The following is a 20520-nucleotide window of genomic DNA, read 5'->3' as shown; positions in this document are numbered from 1 at the left end:
TTAAGAAATTTCAGAGGTGCATATTTACCATATTATGGTAACATATTTAACATATCGTAGTCATATAGGAGAAAGTGACCAAGTGCATTTTTTTACAAAAACGTGGTCATTGACTATTTGATATCTTACTAGCTTAATATTGCCCTAAAAAAATCCCAAAGGATTTTAAACTTGGAAGTATAATATATTGACTTGTTAAAAATGACTAATTGCATTGATGTTTATTTTCTTTTCAAGCAAATGTGACTTAAATGGCCCTCCTGAACATTTTATGTTTTGGTAGTTGGTCACTTTCTCCTGTTCGACTACGATATTATGTTTAATTCGAAATGTGAGCATACTTAACTGAGCACAGGCAATCAAAATTTGGAGCAATTGTGTTATTTTCACAAAACTAGACTTTTTTCCGTGGTACACCAACTAACCATCACGGTACACCAGTGTGCCGCGGCACACTCTTTGCGGAACAGTGTTGTATCTTCTTCTTCTTGGCTACATCCCAGCTTATTGTCCTTGTAGACTGCTGGGGTCAGCTCTCCTCGTCCTCAGGTTGTAGGTCCTTCTGTCCTGGACAACGTCGCCTAGGCTATGCCTTCGAATTATGTTATCCTTCTGCAGCACCCATGAATTCCTCGGTCTTCCTCTAGATAATTTTTGAGGAAGATCCATTTCCATTACCTGGTGAACTACATGTTCGGGTTCTCTGCGTCCTATATGCCCATACCATCTCAATTGTCTTTGTCGGAACAATGTTGCATCCGATCCGAAAAATCATATATGTATAGTGAAACCTCTATCTATCGTTTTTAAAGGGACCTATTAAAATAAACTATGAATGCCGGAAAACAATGAATGCCGGAAAACAATGAATGCGGGATTAAGAGGTCAATACGCAAATAGATATGACCGAGTAAAGATACCTTCCTCCCAATCTGCATAACCATTCGTAGGCTAAATTTCTAAGAAGATTACATGTTTCAGATGCAAATATATTTATTTAAAAAAAATACAAACCCGAATAGAATTTAAACAAATACTATTGTTTTTTAACTGTTTTATTTAAGTCAATAGTATATTTTCGGCTTTGCAAATAGTATTTTTTTCAGCATCGGTCAAGAATGTGCACGCTTCTGGAAATGCAGGTACAGGCAGCGGCTCCTTTTCATCAATATCGACCTCTCCTGCTATCGGTTACACAAGCTTTCAATAGTTTCTATCCCATACGTTGCCGTTAAATGTAAGAAAATTGGAAATAATGTAAAAAAACAGACAAAATGTATCAAATATGCAGCTTAATTCGAACGATAAATCCGGTAAATGGTGATAGAGAAACGATCGATGCGGTTAAGTTTAGTATGAAATTAAGTCGAGATAGAAGAAATAAACGACACATCCGGGAAAACGATTATTTGAGGAACGATAGATAGAGGTTTCACTGTACCTCACATTTGCATTCCTAATCTGTGTTGTGTCCGATCTCAGGTGAATTCGTCCTTGTCCGAACTGACCTTCCAAGTCTGAAGCTGGATGTGCAAGGCCGCTTTGAGCAGGTCCCGCGCAACGTGTACGGGCCGGTGAGAGCCACGCAGCTGACGTCGGTGGTCGCGGCTGCCAACAGTTCAGCGACCATAGAGGTGCGCCTCCGCCCCCAGCATGCGCAGTGGAGATACCGCCTGGACGTGTTCGCCAATGGGAAGAGAATCTATTTCGACAGGAACTCGCTCAAGATTCAACACTTCCCTGGTAATTTTAATTTTTTATTTAAAAAAAACAGTCATCAAATCACCTTGCCTTTATGTGAGAAATGATCTAGGTTACGCCACGTCTATACGATGCAGTGTCCCATGCACCATTGGATGTGGATAAGGGTTAAGACACTTTATGAAGTTTTTAAAGCATTGCTAGAATTATTTACTATTATTTTTTTTTATGTAAAAAGATAAATATTTTTATTTTTATTATTCACACAAATATTTTAATTTCTTACTTTTTCTGTTTGCTGCACGAGCCGCTTAGGCTCATTATTAGAAATAGGTATCAAATTGTAGTAGAGTGGGTTCGAACTAAGAAACTCTGACTTAAAGAGTCCGCGACACTAACCACGGGAACACAACCCGACACAATTTTATTTGACAATAATTTTTGTCAATAATTTTAAATGACAAGGCAGCCAATTTATAATAATATCTATCTTTTATTATTTTTAATTGTACTTTTCAAATACCATTAATTATTCAAATCTGACATGCACGTATTTCGATGCATTCAGCATCATTATAAAAACCGCAAAGCCTCTATTTTAGAGGCTTTGCGGGATATTCCTTGAAGAAAAAAATGTTATTTTGTCTTAAATTTGTTTTTATTTAAAAAGTAATTAAATCGCATGAATTAAATTTATCCTGTATGTATTGTAATATTTCAGGTGTGACTGTTTACACCCCGACCTACATTTTGAATCAGTCTGAGGTCATCATGATGTTCCAGTCTGGTGCCGGCGTGGAGGTCGTCGAGAATCAGGGATTCATGACTGCCCGAGTCTACTTGCCGTGGACATACATCGTAAGTTAATCCAAAAATCATGATTTCTCTCTCCAAACAACGTAGCTTGTAACCAATTTACCATCTAACCTCCAGATTGAATACCTTAAAAGGTAGAACGTCTGCTAAAGTATTGTAAAAGGATGGCAGAAAATATGTAATTGACTTAACTTCAATTACTAATCAAATACTTATCATTCTGAATCTATGAAATATTTTTCATTTTTGACATCTCAAAATAGATGAAGAAGAATGTGGAAGTCTGGGTATTTAGAGGGCTCTATCATACGCTGGTTAAGTGATCACTTTACATACGGGTAACATTCACCATTTTACCTATGATTGCTAACCACACTACTCAAATTTTGTCATACATACATGATCAATCTCATGATGTTCCATGATTGTGTTTACAACAGCCATCTATGATTGGATTTAGAAAGCAAGAAAAGTCTTGGCTAAATTAAAGCTGTGGAGAAAAAGTGGAGGTGTGCGAATAAAAAGTGGAGAAACCCAGATTTGTCAACATGTATTTGGATATACCGTAGAACGGGGCTACTTGAACTTTGATTTGTTACTTGAGCCCAGTACAAAAAAAATATTTAGATCTGTATTCGGTCTACAATAATGAATGTATCGACATGATTCATTGTTTCTCTGACAGGTGACACTTCGCTCACTCCTTTCAAGAACGTCATAAATCAAAAATTGACAATTTTCGGTTAAGCATGTTTTCGGAATGCCCAGAAAACGTACTACATCCCAGCAAATGAGGCATATTTTAAAATTAATATTTACCCGCTACAGGGCAGAAAGTGTTGTATTGTAATAATTTTTTTTTAAACATACCTAATATTTTTCAAATGGAGGAAAAAACCTTCAGGTTTTACCTAAAAAGATCTGTTGCACAGTAAAAAGTTCAATCAGTGGCTTGATATTTATTTTTAATGCATTGTATTATATTTTTAAACTTTAAAAACGTTCTCCTGAAAAATCAAGTATTTTGATTAATGATGTTCTTGAAAGGAGTGAGCGACTTATTGTCACGATACGTTCTTCGGTACTCAAAATGTTGTATTCAATTATTATTTGCATATGCAAATAATAATTAAATTATTTATTATTAAATTGCAATATTTTTTTTCAGAATAAGACGAGAGGTTTGTTAGGAAATTGGTCCTGGGATCAACAAGACGACTTCACTCGACCTGACGGAACCATCGTTGGAATAAACCTCAACCATTTTGAAAATACGCACAAGGAATTTGGAATGCATTGTGAGTAAAAAGATTTTAACACATCGTTTAATCAACTTTCTTCAACATATCCGCTGTAAATGATCTAAACACTTAAAACCAATTTACTGGCAATTAATTTTCCCACTAAACTCCGGATATGATCCTGGAAATATTTGCTTATGATATTTTTTATTTGTGATCTATTTAGTTAATTATTGTTATCACAATGGTTTAATGCATTGTTCAATCTTAAAAGAAATTCTTTCCACAACTTTTGTGGAAATAATTTTTCTAATATGTAGTAGTTTAAACTTAAATGATGCATTTTTCCTTAAAAATATGAAAGTGGATATTTTAACTTTTTTCTCATTTTTCAAGATTTGAACAATGAACAAAGGTCATTTTATAAGATTACGTAACCATTTGTAACCAGCAATGTTATTCAACACTTGACTATTTCTCTAATTGGTGATAAATTTGGCCGTCAAGTAAAGCAAGCATTGAATGGATAAGTTTGACATTTTGTACTGTTTCCTTAGAAATATGTTGGTTTCAAGTGTAACCGGGGCTATAACCCTTACCGGTCCTATGTCAGATCTCATTAGACATCAATTTTTTCCTTGTAGGTCCCATGCCGAATGTCATGCGACATTTTTTTCATCATAAGAATAATTAATTTAAAATGCAACCTTACATTTTTTCGTTCATATCTATTGCAACAGGCGCCGTATCGTGACAGGTGCCGTGCCGTAGTTGGGTAGATGCTAGACTGTGAAACTGGCGTCGCGGGTTCGATTCCCGCCAATTGCAAAATGAATTTGAGATATATTTATTTTCAATTGGTCTGGGTGTTTGTGATGTGTTTTTCACATTTACCTTCCCTATCCTTACTACCCTACCTCCAGACAAGCCTCTAAAATAGAGGCTCTGTGGGTTATTACTTTAAAATTAAAATAATTAAACAGTATGTGGAGCAGAGGATAAACAAATTTTTGCCCATCGGAATGTGTAACCTGGAATTTTTTACATATTTTTGGAGACCGGAAAAAATTAAAGCTTTACTAATGTTGCGAACACTTTGGCAGGGATGTTACAAGACAGAGCGGAGGATATGAAGGGCGCGGCTCTGTTCACGAGGGAGTTTGGTCGGACGGCATCGTATTACTCCAATGCAACCTTTGATCCTGTGTTCTTCAGGGAACCGGCAGACTTTCTCCCACCAAACAGGTACATGATATGTTACGAGTTTATGTTACATTTTAAGGGTGGATTTTCTGTTTTTTTTTTCATTTGCATAGTAAATTTATTTGATGAATGTCAATTTTTCGCTTTTTGCTTATCGATGTTGAAGACAGGTTATTACATTATAATATGTAGGTACATATGTCTAACTGATTAAAATTGTACAAATTCTAATATCTCAATTGTTATACTCCAAAATGTATTTAAATTCTCTCATTTACTCTCTCTAACCCTTATCTGCACCAAATGGTGCATAGGGCACTACATTTTATAAAAGCAGTGTTATCTTGATTGTTAAGTACATGATGGAATGGTGATCAGCCCTGTGCTTTAGGTACCGGTCTAGGGTAATATTAAATAAATGGTAGAGCGAAAAATCACTTATATTTATTTTAACCCCCCCCTGGGAATCGAACTAGATACCTTCAGCATGGGGTAAACGTGTTGACCACTGTAAATAAATGAGGATAACAAGTTTATTTTTTAATTAAAAACATTTGAAAATAAGAAACAATATCAGTTTATACAATATTAAAATCAGTACCGCCGAACAATATATATACAGTGAAACCTCTATCTATAGTTCCTCGAATAATCGTTTTCCCGGATGTGTCGTTTATTTCTTCTACCCCGAATTCATTTCATACAAAAATAGATCGCATCGATCGTTTCTATCCACCATTTTACCGCATTCATCGTTTGAATTATGATGCATATTTGAAATAATTTGTCTGTTTTTTTTACTTTTTTAAAATTTTTCCCAATTTTGTTACATTTGACGACAATATTTCAACGTGTGGGATACAGACTATCGAAAGCTTGTGTGATGGATACAGCAGAAGAGGTCTGAAGATCTTTGGGTTCTGTTCAACTTTGTATTTTTTTTTAATTAATACATTTATTTACATCTAAAACTTGTATTCTTAAAATTTCAACCTACCAATGGTTATGCGATTGGGAGGACGGTATCTTTACTCGATCGTATATCCTTGTGTATTGACTTCTTTATCCCGCATTCATAGTTTATTTCACTAGGTCCATTTAAAAACGATAGATAGAGGTTTCACCGTATATATATTTTTGCATAAATATGAAGTTATAATATGGACAGTTCGGTGACTTTTTAATGGGTCACAATTTTTTATTATAGGTCAATGCCTTAAGAAATACATAACTAAAATTATAAAAAGAAATATTGTTAATCATAGAGGCATATTATTGTAACGCATTTGATGGAATTAAGGAAATAGTGATCTATTTTAGGAACAACCAAATGCTTTGCCGATAGTCTAGTCTTGTGAGTTATTAAACGGTTTGATGAATAGTTGTGTTGTAAATCTGACTAAAAAGGCCAATAACTGGCCACTTTGTTTATAAATGGCTGACCTAAACCGATGTTTGTTTTATTTCTAGAACAATAGATATAAATAGGGCATCAGAACTTTGCGGAGAGTCCTACCAATGCCGTTACGATTACGGAATGTCTCTCAACCGAGATATGGCGCATTTCACCAAGAATTACTTCGACTCAGTGGTATGTATACCTCTTTTCCCGATTTTATACACTTGTCAAGAAGAAGGAATGGAAGGGTGAAGGAGGAATGTGTATGCTGTATGTGATGGATATTGTGTCTCTCGGAATTTCAACCTCTTTTTCTTCAAAGTAATTGTTTCTCCTTCCTACTGTTAACGAGTTGTCTATAACCAGTCAGTATTTTCAATTTATTTCAATTTCAATTTATTTATTTTCAATTAATATATACATCACAAACTAAAAAATTTAAAGCGTATACATTAAATACATACAAAAATCGAAAATATGCAAGAACTTGCAAGGTGTAGAAGAATCCCGCTTCGGAAAACTCCTTCAGACACATGGAACAGATCAATATCCAATGAGATATTGTTCAACATAGCGGTAGCTCTTCCTACAGGCATAACCATCGACAGGTTGGTCCTGTGTATAGGAATGTGAAACAATCTATGCCGACGCTGTCTTAGGTAACTATCGGGAACATACAGACCAATGTTCCGGATAATTTCAGGATTATCGATCATACCGCACAACAATGGATAAAAATGCGTAATCAAATACACATTCCTTCTAGTCTCTAAACTATTGTAGCCAAGCATACCCTGGAGAAACTCGGTCGGGTAGAGCCAAGGATAATAGCCGTACTCTCTCATGTAGAGATACCTCAGAAACTTCTTTTAGAGACAGATCCCTATTTTTCAATCTCTAATATTTAAACCTTTCTCAGCAAAAAATTGTAAATTTCAGTGTCAGGTACAGATTTAGATTTTTTTTAATGGCATCTCACCTTGATATGAAACATGTATCATTCTTCCCTTTTTTTATGAAAAAAGATAGAAGTCCACCTCACCTTTAAAATTGACATCTTATCCGTAGGGTGATAATCCCAGTATCGGATATAATAAATAAAATAATTATATTCCTAAAGATTGTTTTGTTATAGTTAATTTACTAAAAACTAAAAATATGGGTGGTCTAAAAAAGCTATTATATCTGGTGTCCCAGAGCTTAGGCAAAATTCAGCGAGTTCAGGGGCCTCCATTTGTACCCAGACGGTGTAAAGGGCACTGTATCGGACCAATGCGGTGTTAACCTGACCGCCAATAACGCAAAAACAAAATAGTCATTCACTCCAGATCGTTGGATGTATGGTTGATACAAGTGTGGTCCTCACCAAAATGTTAAATTTCCACTATGAATGATTTTAACCTGTTAACCGGGCGGGACGCATAAATACGTCAAACGTAAACAATATCGGGTACGGGTAGGACATATGAATACGTCCATGAAATATATGTTGCGTCTTGGAACGGGCGGGACATATATTTTTCAAACAACAAAGGTATTATATTATTTATTGATTCGGCATTAACTTTGTGGAATGACATGATTATTTTAATTAAATTAAACACTTGAATAATCCACAGAATTGAGTTTTATTTTTATTTACGACTAGTTTTGAAAATGACAATTGTTTTCATCTTCTGGTACAAATTAAAACTTTAATTTAATTTGTACCAGAAGATGAAAACAATTGTCGTTTTCCAAACTAGTCGTAAATAAAAATAAAACTCAATTCAGTGGATTATTCAAGTGTTTAATTTAATTAAAATAACAAAGGTTTTAGTCATCCATACATGTCTCGACATGAATTTAAGACACGGAGTGAATCAGTATTCGCGCCCGTTACAAGTTGCGTAATTGGACAGCGGACCGCCCGGTTAACAGGTTAAGTAATCAGGAATTCTAGCTTGTAAAATTGTTTTGGAACTATTTAATGAATTCGCATTGGTTTAACACAGGATTGGTCACATTTTGTCGCAACTTTAATTAAAATTTCGATAGACTACAGTCTTGTATTTGTATTTAAAGGATTTTTTTGTGAAATATTGGAAATGTAACTTTTTTGTGAGGACCTCCACAAGTGATGTAGCTAATATTGTAGGACACATGAGCTTGCATACTAGTTCTCACATTAGCTTCAATAATGATTTTCTCTATGCTCATATACAATTCGAATTCCAGATTAATATAAAGGAAACCAACTCCAAACGCATCATCAGCTGCGGAGTGCTGGAGACGCCGCGTTTTGGCCGAAAGACCAACTTCTTCTTCGTGCCCGGCACTAAGGTGACCTTTGAGTGCAACCAGAACTTTGTGCTTGTTGGTGACCAGCGACGGACCTGTCTGCCGGAAGGAAGGTGGGATGTGCCCGTCTACGGGTACACGGAATGTCTGAGTAAGTCTTTATTACATACAGTTGTTGGGATATTCAATTACCATGAATAATACGGCTGTCCAAACTCAAAACACTGTTTTTTTTGCATTTTTGGACTAAGTAGATTCTACTTAGTCCAAAAATGCAAAAAAAAACCTACTACATAAAAAAATGTCCCTTACTGTGTTTAAAGTTTGGACAGCCAAATACTGTAGGCCTAAACTTAATTTAAAAAAAAAGATATTTACCCTTAGAAATTCTAATGTATTAAAGTATTTAATAGTGACTACACTGCCAAATAAAAAAATTCATTTTATTTATTGTTTCGGCATTTACTTTGTGGTAAGACATGATGAAATTGTAAGTGGAAAACACTTGTTTTTTTAGCACTTGGGTTTATTTTATTATGACGACTAGTTTCGGAAGCAATGCTTCCGTTTTCAGATCTAAATATAAACTAATACAGTTTATATTTAGACCTGAAAGGAAAGCATAGCTTCTGTTACAATTTTAAAAAATTTGATGTTTTATTAAAATAAATATGTTTTTCATTATCGTTGGAACTTGCTTTTTGGCATCAGTTTATTTTTCAACACTCAGTTTTTATTGATTGTAGTATATGTATTGATGTTGCTCCTACTAAACCTCAAATCTGCAGATGTGATTTTTAGTTGAGGGGCATTACAGTATAGTATTTTCTCAGATATTTTCTATAAAATTGTAAACAGATTTAGTACAGTTTATGTTAAAGGAAATATGCATGAAAATATTATGTTTTCATGACTACAATTTGGTGTGGGCACTCATTATTGCTTTAAAATGTAGTAATATTGCTAGTAAATATTTTTTTTGAAATGAAGAGTTTTTGTTGATAAGAGTTTCAGTTTCAATATGCTGGTATTAATATATCGCTCACCCCTTTCAACAACGTCATAAATAAAAAAACTTGATTTTTCAGGAGAATGTTTTTAAAGTTTAAAAATATAATACAATATATTAAAAATAAACATAAGCCACTTATTGAACTTTTTACTGTGCAACAGATCTTTTTAGGTAAAACCTGAAGGTTTTTTCTCCATTTGAAAAATATTTAGTACATTTAAAAAAATTATTAAACAATACCTTTTCTTCAAAATGCAAAAACAACATTTTCTGCCCTGTAGCGGGTAAATATTCAGTTAAAAATATGCCTTTTTCTGGAATATAGTACATTTTCTGGGCATTCCAAAAACATGCACAACTGAAAATTGACGATTTTTGAAATATAATATGACGTTCTTGAAAGGAGTGAGCGATATGGGTATAGCAATGCCCAAATATGAAGTCGTTGAAATTTATCCTTATTATAAAAAGTAAATTTTGGATCATCATTAAGGATTTATGTTATGATAAAAATATATTTATAAAAAATTGTGAATCAAACAGGGAATCAGGAATACTCTTCCCGCCAGTACGGCCTCACGGGCGGCATCATAATGGCCGTGATCGTACCGATATTGCTCCTCATCGGTATTTTGTGGTTCTGCTGCATCAAGAAGGCGCGAGATAACGAACAATCCTCGTGGAACTTCAAGAAGTTCGAGCCGCGTTCCCTTTCCAACTCCCGCGCCAACCTCCGCTCCCTCTCCATGGGCAACCTGACCGACACGGGCAGCGATCCCCCTAAGAAAGACCCCTACCTCAGACAGCAAAGTGAACCCGACCTCGATAAAGACCTAAAGAACTTTAGAGACGTTTATCAACCTGATTTATTAGACTCCCCCATTGATGAACCCGCTGAGAAATCCTTCAGTACGTTTAAAAATCCTCCGGATACCGCTCCTAATTTCGGCTCCGTCGATTCTGATCGGAGCGATATGTCGGATTTAACTTCCCTTCCTAAAAAGCGACGAAGCTATGAAAAAATTTACCGGACTAATGAACCGTTGGCCGGACAACCCAATTCCGAATTCCCTCCTAAACTTTGGGATTTAGAAGAGGAGGATGCTGCTTCTTCGGGGTCGAACGAAGGCAGCGATTTGACCAACGGCACTTTGACGAAACCGGCTAAAGAGATCAAGTACTTCAGCCAGCCTAAGCCCAAACAACTGGGTCGTAGGGCTGAGAGAAACGCCGACTCGGGGTACTCTACCACTGATAAAAGCGATGCCCCTATATACGTACCGTACAGCCCCAAATTCGAAGACCAATATAGCCCCGTTTCATCCATTTATAGCCCCTCTACTTCTGATCCTTATAGTCCATCGACAAGCCCCACGAATACCAACAGTCCTAAAAATACGTACTACCCAAATAAATACACCAGTCCGATTCCCGAGGAGCCGAAGAGTGCTCCTCCGAACAAACTGAGCACTTTCGCAATGCCCCCAAAGAAAGGGAAATCTTCGGATGCTTTGTACGACCGAAATCCCAACCAACCAAATCCTGGCGAGGAAATTGAAACATTTAGCAGTAGAACTACGATGGTATAATGTCTCCATTTTTAAAATGTTCAAAGTAACAAACTAGCATAAATGTTTTCTTTCTTCTATACTTGGTCAGAAAATATCTAGTTTGTGTCAATTAGGTAAGGTTAGTTAGCTTAATAATTTTTTTACCAATTTTCATGATTGTATCATATAAAATTTCAATGTTGCTATATTATTATGGGTTGAAAATTACTTGAATATTTGAATACTTGGTGACATTTTGTCTTTGACATATAATAAATAAATACGAGTATTTGAAGTCTCTTTATTATTCACAGTTTGAATTAAATATAAAAAAAATTAAGTTTCAACTCACTTTCTGAATTTATTTATATGAAAGTGTACAATTTCATCAGTGTAAATGATTTTTTCAACAAGTTCATGGGTATTAATGATAAAATAAAAGCATGTACTTTATTTTAGTACATTTAAAAAAATAAAAGGTATATGAATAAGGTCACTTTGCTGTCATATTTTTACTGTATATTTTATTATACTTAGCCACTAAAAACATGTATGATTATTGAATAAAGTAATATATAAAATAAAGAATGGATGTATTTAGGAAAAATTTCTATTCCGCAGCGTATATAAAATGGATTAAATATTAATTGTATATGAGAGCAATATCGGTATTGAAAATACTCGAGGGAAGATGTTATTAAGTTTTTTTTATGTTTTGAAAATTGAATACGGAATGTGGAATGAAATTTTTTCATAAATACTATTGTTTTATTGATTTCATGTGAAAAAATTCCAATCCACATTCTTATTCCTTATCAGTCAATGTCAGGGCTGCCACATGCTGTTCATAAAATGAACATTTTAGCAGTATTCGTCATGGGTACCACCATCAGCGGAAGAGTTCAATGTGTCCAGTTTTAGCGAGCTGATTTTCACACGGCACATTATAATCTTTTTGTGAAATGATCGTCCACGTTTTAAATTCAGTTACCGTAACGTTTACATACGTCTGTGAGCACCTAAGGTGGCAACAGTGTGTGATGCTCACAGTATGAGCGGTCATTATGGAACCACAATTTCTCAGGACAGACCTTTCAGATCATTATAATTTTCAGTTTTAAACATATTCTTTATGCTATTGAAATCAGTCTAAATATGTAGATAAAAAAAAAATCATTTCATACAGTTGAATGATAAAATTAGACTGCCAATTTAAATTTGAGAGTGAGAAATAACATATTTCATTAGACATGTCATCTTCTTCAAAGTTGATGTAGATAATATGTTATCTGAATAGTGTGTAACAAACATATTTATAAAGTACTAAAAAAATTAATGTCTTTTGGGAAAATAAGTCTTTAAAATAATAAATAAATAATGTCAAAATTGAATCGCATAGTGAAAATGCTGCAACTTATTCCGAATATGGTGATTATGTAGCCTAAAAAAATAGTTATGAATGTTGGCAGCCCTGTATTTGTTCATAGCTAAAAACAGAAATAGTTGATATGAAATGGTGTCAGACATGATTGTGTCCCCACGCCTCATAAGGTGAGTTCATTGAATGTATATTTACTTGCATATTTCTTCATACCATTTTATGTTTACTCTATTAACTACTTATCTATGATAAAAAGTATTTTTTCCACATCTAACCTAAAAATACATTTTCTCTCTAGTCATTAATATTGTTTATATTTTTGACTATGACCTAAACGTGTTTGTAGCTAGATTTGCAACTTATTTTAAATGTGTTTTAAGGTAGATTCACAAATAGCCTTTTTTTTAAATAAAAAAAATATTTACAACATTTTGAGTGTGTCCAAATACTTGTTCACAAAATCTGGATTATCTCCAATTACAGGAGTTATTTTCATATTATTTTTTGACATCTCATCAAAGATGAAGAAGAATATGAAAGTCTGGGCATTTAAATTATAAGCTTAAATAATAAAAATGAAAATGGTATTTTCTGGCGTTTCTCATGTGTGTGATTATAATCCAGGATTTGGACCTCACATACTAATATAAGAGTTTCTGGTTAGTAAAAAGCTTCTTTACATCTCACCAATAGATGTCTCTAGTGAAGTTCTAGTGATTCAAGAACAAGGTTTCTAAATTGGTTCATATAAAAAGAACTTCCAAGAATTTGAGTAGTGTGGTTGTCAATAATGGGTAGAATTGGTGAATGTTACACGTGTGTAAAGTGATCACTTAAACCAGCCGATGACGGTCGTCAGCCCCGTAAATGCCTAGACTTCCATATTCTTCTTCATCTTTGATGAGATGTCAAAAAATAATATAAAAAAATATTTTATGAATTAAATCATGTATATTTTATTGAATAAGTAAGAAAGTCAATTCATATAATGAGTATAAAACTTTCGAATAATCCAAAAGTTTAAATAATAGTAACAAATAAAAATATTTTAAAAATCTTTATGGAGCAACGAAAAATACTAATACTGATGCTTAATTATTTTTATTATCCTGTCTGGTGTCCCAATTTGAGACAAAGCATCTATTGTTTTTAGTATGAAAGATAATGGATAAATATACCCATTATATGTATTGATATACCATCTGTAGGGTGAATAATCCAGTGACTGATAATAATAAAAATATTATTTTTTGACATCTCATCAAAGATGAAGAAGAATATGGAAGTCTGGGCATTTACGGGGCTGACAACCGTCATAGGCTGGTTTAAGTGATCACTTTACACACGTGTAAAATTCACCAATTCTACCCATTATTGACTACCACACTACTCAAATTCTTGGAAGTTCTATATACATATATGAACCAATTTAGAAACTTTGTTCTTGAATCACTAGAACTTCACTAGAGACATCTATTGGTGAGATGTAAAGAAGCTTTTTTACTAAGCAGAAACTCTTATATTAGTATGTGAGATCCGAATCCTGGATTATATTCACACACATGAGAAACGCCAGAAAATACCATTTTCATTTTTATTATTAAGCTTATAATTTGACCAGATAATTTATTTACAACATTTTGAGTGTGTCCATTGGTGAATGTTACACGTGTGTAAAGTGATCACTTAAACCAGCCTATGACGGTCGTCAGCCCCGTAAATGCCCAGACTTCCATATTCTTCTTCATCTTTGATGAGATGTCAAAAAATGATATGAAAATAACTCCTGTAATTGGAGATAATCCAGATTTTGTGAACAAGTATTTGGACACACTCAAAATGTTGTAAATAAAAATATTAATAAACATAAAAAAAAAAAATCTTTGGTGTTTGAACTGTGCGGTTCTGAAAACCAACATGGCATGTTAAGAGATATTACTTAAGGAGCCGAATAACCAACGTTTACTCTTAAAGCAGTATAATAATTTCAGTAAGCATTGAAAGGTCCCAACCGCATTCCCTGATCTGATCTAGACTTCCTGGTAGACCTCTCTTGCCAAGCAATTACACAATCACAGTGACTCAGGATGATGTGAACTTTATGAAATGATTAATTTGCCGATTGAATTTTCCAGGGCAACAGGAGTATTCGTCACGATGGGCCGGCGTGACATGGGGCATTATATTGGCCATCATTATTCCCATACTCCTCGTGTTGGTTTGCGTCGTTTACCGGCTTGTGAAGAAGAGGAAACAGGATGAGGAGAATGAAAATCTTGCTATGGCTAGGTAAACAAAAGTATTATTTCTCTGACAATCGGTTATCGGTTAACGATTCGGTTTTTTTCCCTTTTTTTTGCACCCTGCTCATAAATACAAGGTTAACCCACGGTTAAGGGATTCTAACACATTTACTGTAGTGCTTTCAATTATACATTGTGTGGGAAAAAAAAGGTAGAGCAGTGCAGTTCAGCCGCCCCACTCCACCACACTTTGGCTCCATATGTACTGATAATAATTGTTCTACATTCAACTATTGAAAATTTAAATAAAGTTTATTCTTCTTCTTCTTTTAACCCTTATCCGCACCCAATGGTGCATAGGGCACTGCATCGTATTGACGCAGTGTTATCTCGATCATTAACACATGAAGGAAATGTGATCAGCCCAAAGTTTATAGGACATATAAATCTTTTGTTGGATAATTTTGAATTTACTGCCAGCAAAAAATGCTTAAAAAATCAACAATTGTCTCTCCTGAACATTTGATATTTTGGATATACGATTTTTTACCTCTTACCAATAGATATGTTGGTATTAATTTACAAACGTGTATATTCCCATCACTTTTCAAAAGATGGCAGGGTGCATAAATTCCAAAATGTTAGTTTTTATTGAAATTACCGTTTTATTTATTTCAGAAATCGTCAGGCGAACCTGACCGCAGCATCCACCTTAAGGGAAGATGATGAGGACAGCCTTCCTTACAAAAAGGATTCAATGTTAGAAACACAGTGACTTTATTTTGATTATTATTTTCATCAATCATCTCAAAAATTGCCACATGTCAGCATATTTATCATTTTATCTTCTTTTTACTCCTAACTTAGACACCTGTATGCAAAATACAAGATATTCTGATTCCCACACCTTTATTAATTTATTTTTGTAGTTGAGCATTTGATAAAAACAAAAAGTTGAAACAATTTCGCAAATAAATACCTGTAAAATATGTTTTGTTTTGATGAAAACTATACTTAACATCATAGGAATCGTACAGCTAGTTCTGTGAATTCATTTCCACAAATCCGAGGTAGACATTCTTACCTTCGTATTTTATTTCTTTAAAATATTCCTCATGCTTTTCCCCTCATCGTTCACCTCTAAGTGCATCTATTTTCAAGGAATCACAATTTTTTATTTATTTAAATGTAGAATGTCCCTCGATATTGTAACATTAAATAAATCGATATTGTCAGTCATAGTGTGGATCGCAAAACTTGAAATTTGACTGGCGGAAACTTTAGGTCCAAACTATAGTTCTGCTTTTTCATAGCAAGTATAAAATTACTTCTTCTTTTGTTTCAATTCTGTGGATTTGTCTGGAGTAACAAATGACACCTCCTTCGCCAATCTAGTCTATTTTGCGAAATCCTCTTCAGCTCCTTGTACGTCGAACAGCCCATGTCCTCGTATAAGTCACAAATATATTCTCAGTGTGGGCATCTTCAGGCGTTTGTTCCCTCGATCGTTCTCTCTATTAATAGGTGCAGGATCGTTCCTACTATTATTATAAAATTACATCATGTGACAAAGGGACACTTCACATCACTCGCGTCATTGTTATTTTTTTTTTCTTTATTTTAAATACTTTTGCATTTCACAATAAATTATAATTACATGTACAAAAATATATAAAATATTTATACAAAAAAGATCCCACAAAGGCATGGCCTGTGTGTGGTATTACATTATATTTTAGGTTATAATAAAGGGCACTGGTAAGAATACAATAGATATTATCAGAAATTAAATTAGATTAAAAGTGCTACAAATATTTGATTTTAACAGAAAACAAAAAATCAAATTTACTCTCATTGATGTAGGGATTGTACGTACAATGCAACCATGTTTAGGCCCTGTATGGTGCTGAGAGAATACCACAAAGCTTTGTGGAAAATTGTATTTATGAAACTTATTAGATTTGTTTTATTTCAGGAGTAATCAGCCAACCTACACGGCTACATCGACGTTGCGAGAAGATGACGATGATAGTATTCCTTACAAGAAGGATTCAGAATCGGAAGCTCAATAACTTATTTTAATCATCATCTTCATAAATTCACCTAATAAATAGCTGTATGTTGGCAGCTGTCTAATGTTTTTTCTTCTTCACAAATTGCAGCCATTGATATGCCAAAAACGAGGCAACTTGATTGCCTTTCACCAGATGCCATATCTCGATGCGAATTTGATACCAATACAGACAATAAATAATAATTTTTGAGAGAAAAATGCCAGGCGTAGAATTTATTTATTTTAAGTCATTTAACATCATAAAAATCAATACATTCAGTGTCTATTTAATAATGTTAATAAATCATCATAACATGAAAAAAAGTGCATAGTCGTAATTTTTAACTCTTCTTTTCAAAAAAAAAAAATGTGTGAAAAGACCAAAATAATAATATTCACTGAAAAAAATAAAAACAAATAAAAAAGACTTTAATTTTGATACATATCTCTATTTTTATTCTACAGAAAAATAAATCATAGTTATTCCTAGTTTTAAGTGTAATTATTTTAATTATGCATATGTAATAAGTTTTTTTTTCTGTAGCAGGGATTTCGGTTTTGACCCGATTTTCAATTACTTTTATTTTTTTGTGTACCTTATTTTTAGATGTCGATTTTTTTTATGGTATTCCTTTTTTACTTACTTGAATTAAGCATTTATTTTTAAAAATATAAACAATAAAAAATATAAAAATATATTTTTATAGTACAAAAAAGTTTTTGGGGGAATATATGATACATAATATCTCTGGTATTTTTTATTTTGTATAATATATTATCAATATCATGATAATCCCTCAGTTAATGCTGCAAACATATTTTAAATATTTATTATGCTCTTTTAAATAACATATTTTTGGCTTTGTTACTCCCCCCGCGTCCTTGTATTGTAAGCTTATGTTTTATTTTTACTTGTTTTAAAAAATACTTAAGAATGAACAAATATTTGTTATTGATTTCCATACTTATATATTTTTCTTAACTTTTTGATAGATTTAAAAAAAATTATGTGTGCTGGTGTACAATATATAGTTTTATCAAAATAAAATTATTAAAATATAATTTGTTTGATTTATTTTTCGTAATTGATACATATTTTATTTTATATTTGTCCTCCTCTGAAGTGCAATGGTCAGCACGCTCGGCTGCTGTTCTGGAGGTTCCGGGTATGATTCCCAGGGGGGAGGGTCAAATAAATATGAGATTATTAGAGTGAAAAATTACCCTGGACTGGTACCTGAAGCGGAGGGCTGATCACCTTTATGTGTTTACAATCAAGATAACACTGTGTTTATATGATGCTGTGCCCTATGCACCATTGGGTTCGGATAAAGGTTTGAAGGAGAAGTTATTTTATATACCAGAATTACTCCATGTTATAAATATTTTAAAAAGCACACTCTGTAAAACGTATTGTAATCGCTATTCCAAATTTTATTCATATATTCAAATATATCATGTTTACTTTGGTTGGACAAAATAAAAAAATATGCCTGGATAAGTCAATTTAAAAAAAGGTACTTTGAATTAAGTACTTTGCTATTCGCTTAGTATCTATCTCTGATGAGAAATTTAATTGTTGTATTCAGTAGCCTTTCAAATTTTGAAAATGGAATTTGGTTCTTCAGAAGTACCAACCTTGGAAAGAAGCAATTTGAATGTTGCACTCAACAATTTTAGAAAATTTTGAAAATGGAAAACATTCCTCAAAAAATGCTTCGTGCTTATTGGCTAAAGAACTTTTTAAAATAATTTTACTGTGTATTGGAGGGAAATTGCCATTTTCTTTTCTGAGGTACTTCAAAGTAGTTGAACTTTTTTCATAGTTTTGATTAACATTTATTAGTATTCAATAATCCAAAATGTTTTATCACGACAATGTTTTAAAAAGGAGAGGAAGGTTTTATGTTTGTTGGTTAGCAGTTACATATCCGACTCGATTTAGAATAATGCCAGCACATCGAATAGTTTCCCTCTCAGTTCCAGATCTTTGGTGAGTTTCCAATGCAATTATAAATATTATCTCTTAGAACAATCTTAATTCCATAATAATGATGTATAATAACTTTTAATAGTAACTTTTGATCAAGTTTGATACCCTTTTCAGCAATGATTTGATGTCGGTTATAAACACTGAGATTGTTTCTGTGAGTGGAAGATATTCCCTCCGCCTAAGTTCTCAACTATCATTTGGCGTAATTTGTGTATACAAAGCGCAGGTTCAACATTATTTGTGTGAGTACAAAATGGTTTTCAAAATATTTCGTAATTAAATGCATTTTATGGTGAAATATTTTAGGTAAAATCTTAATTCATATTAATCATCCCCTTCCAAGCAAAAGTTTTTATCCTAAATCCATTGAATGGTGCATAAAGCACTGAATTCATCAAGTAGATGTTATTAAGTGCATAAATGGCAGTTTGAAAAGAAATATATTACATAATTTTTTGACATCTCAACATAGATGAAGAAGAATATGGATGTCTGGGCATTTACAGGGCTTACGACCGTCGTAGGCTGGTTTAAGTGATCACTTTACTCTGAACACAGTCCTTCAATTCAATAGACTTCACGAGAGACATCTATTATGGGATGAGGCTTCTTCTTCATCTATGTTGAGATGTCAAAAATAGTGTAAAAAATAACTCGTAATTGGAGAAAATCCAGATTTGTGAACAATCATTTGGACATACCCAAAATGATGAAAGAAAATCTTTTCAACTATGCTATATACTGATTAAATCTATAAAGAATTTCTGTGAAATGAGAGTGGATATCTTGAAAATGGTAAAAGTAAATTTTGCATTGATATCGGCACAAAAACATCATTTGCCATTGTTAGTCATACTATCCTGTTTAATTTGCACTAATATTCCTTTTGTTTAATTACAGGTCAAGTAATGAACCTGTTCAAATTCATAAAATCAGAGAAGCCTCATGTGAGGTAAGCTATTTAAAAATAACTTTTCCCTTAATGCGCTAATTAATTATACACATTCCCGTCTTGCGTACTTATTACATATGTAAGAATGAGCACTTCACAGTTAGAAAAATAAGAATATTCATAGCCAATTGCTATAATTCATTATACTTTATGTCGAAAATTTAACACATGGTGAAGTTTAAAAAAAAAGAAATTTGACAAGTGCGATATTAGATTGCATCAAAAGAATGACGACAGTAGAATTGATAAAATTTTTGTACCATGTGACACTTATTATTTAAAAAAAAAAATTTGTTAAAAATATTTTTTTTTTGTGTTTTTATTATTTACAAAAATACTTTTTCAATTTCATACCATTTCTGTGAGCCCAAGCGACTATTATTAAAAACAAATATCGAATTGTGGCAGAGTGGGTCTCAGAAACTCTGATTAGAGAGCCTGCGACACTAACCACTGGACCACAATCTGAGAATTTCTTTATTTTTCATATCTTATTTTATTTTACAGAAAACAAAAGCGCCCAGTCGAAGAACCGGAACCAGTTCAGCCAAATGAATTGGTAATTTTATTTTATTTTTTGGACTAAATATCATTTAAACTTCAAACTTGTCACGGAGTAAAATAAACATCTATTTAAATAAAAGTGTAAATCTATGTTTTTTAAAAATCTTAGATTTCCTAAATTCATTTACGGAT

At 33.2% G+C, this 20520-nt stretch overlaps 1 protein-coding gene and 1 long non-coding RNA gene across 3 annotated transcripts in view; both read left to right on the top strand.

The window, feature by feature from the left end:
• mesh (sushi domain containing 2 mesh) overlaps positions 1–17304 on the top strand; it is a 39334-nt gene extending 22030 nt beyond the window's left edge. Inside the window, exons 12-20 of one of the 2 annotated variants that reach the window (XM_088266601.1) lie at positions 1483–1743; positions 2423–2559; positions 3686–3815; positions 4862–5003; positions 6432–6552; positions 8578–8791; positions 14719–14872; positions 15505–15585; positions 16802–17304. In XM_088266601.1, the coding sequence (XP_088122727.1) occupies positions 1483–1743; positions 2423–2559; positions 3686–3815; positions 4862–5003; positions 6432–6552; positions 8578–8791; positions 14719–14872; positions 15505–15585; positions 16802–16898 (1337 nt within the window). In that variant the 3' untranslated portion in view covers positions 16899–17304. Of the gene's footprint in view, positions 1–1482; positions 1744–2422; positions 2560–3685; positions 3816–4861; positions 5004–6431; positions 6553–8577; positions 8792–10195; positions 11771–14718; positions 14873–15504; positions 15586–16801 lie in introns of those variants that run through there. The other variant, XM_088266593.1, reaches the window with a different exon arrangement.
• A 1386-nt stretch (positions 17305–18690) lies between these two features.
• On the top strand, positions 18691–20382 carry LOC148313192 (uncharacterized). The gene is made up of 4 exons (XR_015838116.1): positions 18691–18872; positions 18987–19114; positions 19773–19824; positions 20332–20382. It is a non-coding gene; the product is annotated as an uncharacterized LOC148313192 (long non-coding RNA).
• Positions 20383–20520: the final 138 nt, after the last annotated feature.

The sequence above is a fragment of the Brachycentrus maculatus genome, unplaced genomic scaffold, assembly GCF_059751285.1.
Source record: "Brachycentrus maculatus isolate JH-2025_06_01 unplaced genomic scaffold, ASM5975128v1 h1tg000017l, whole genome shotgun sequence".
Taxonomy (NCBI): Eukaryota; Metazoa; Arthropoda; class Insecta; order Trichoptera; family Brachycentridae; genus Brachycentrus; species Brachycentrus maculatus.
Note: the sequence above shows the minus strand (reverse complement) of the source record. Positions and strands in the feature narration are given on the sequence as shown.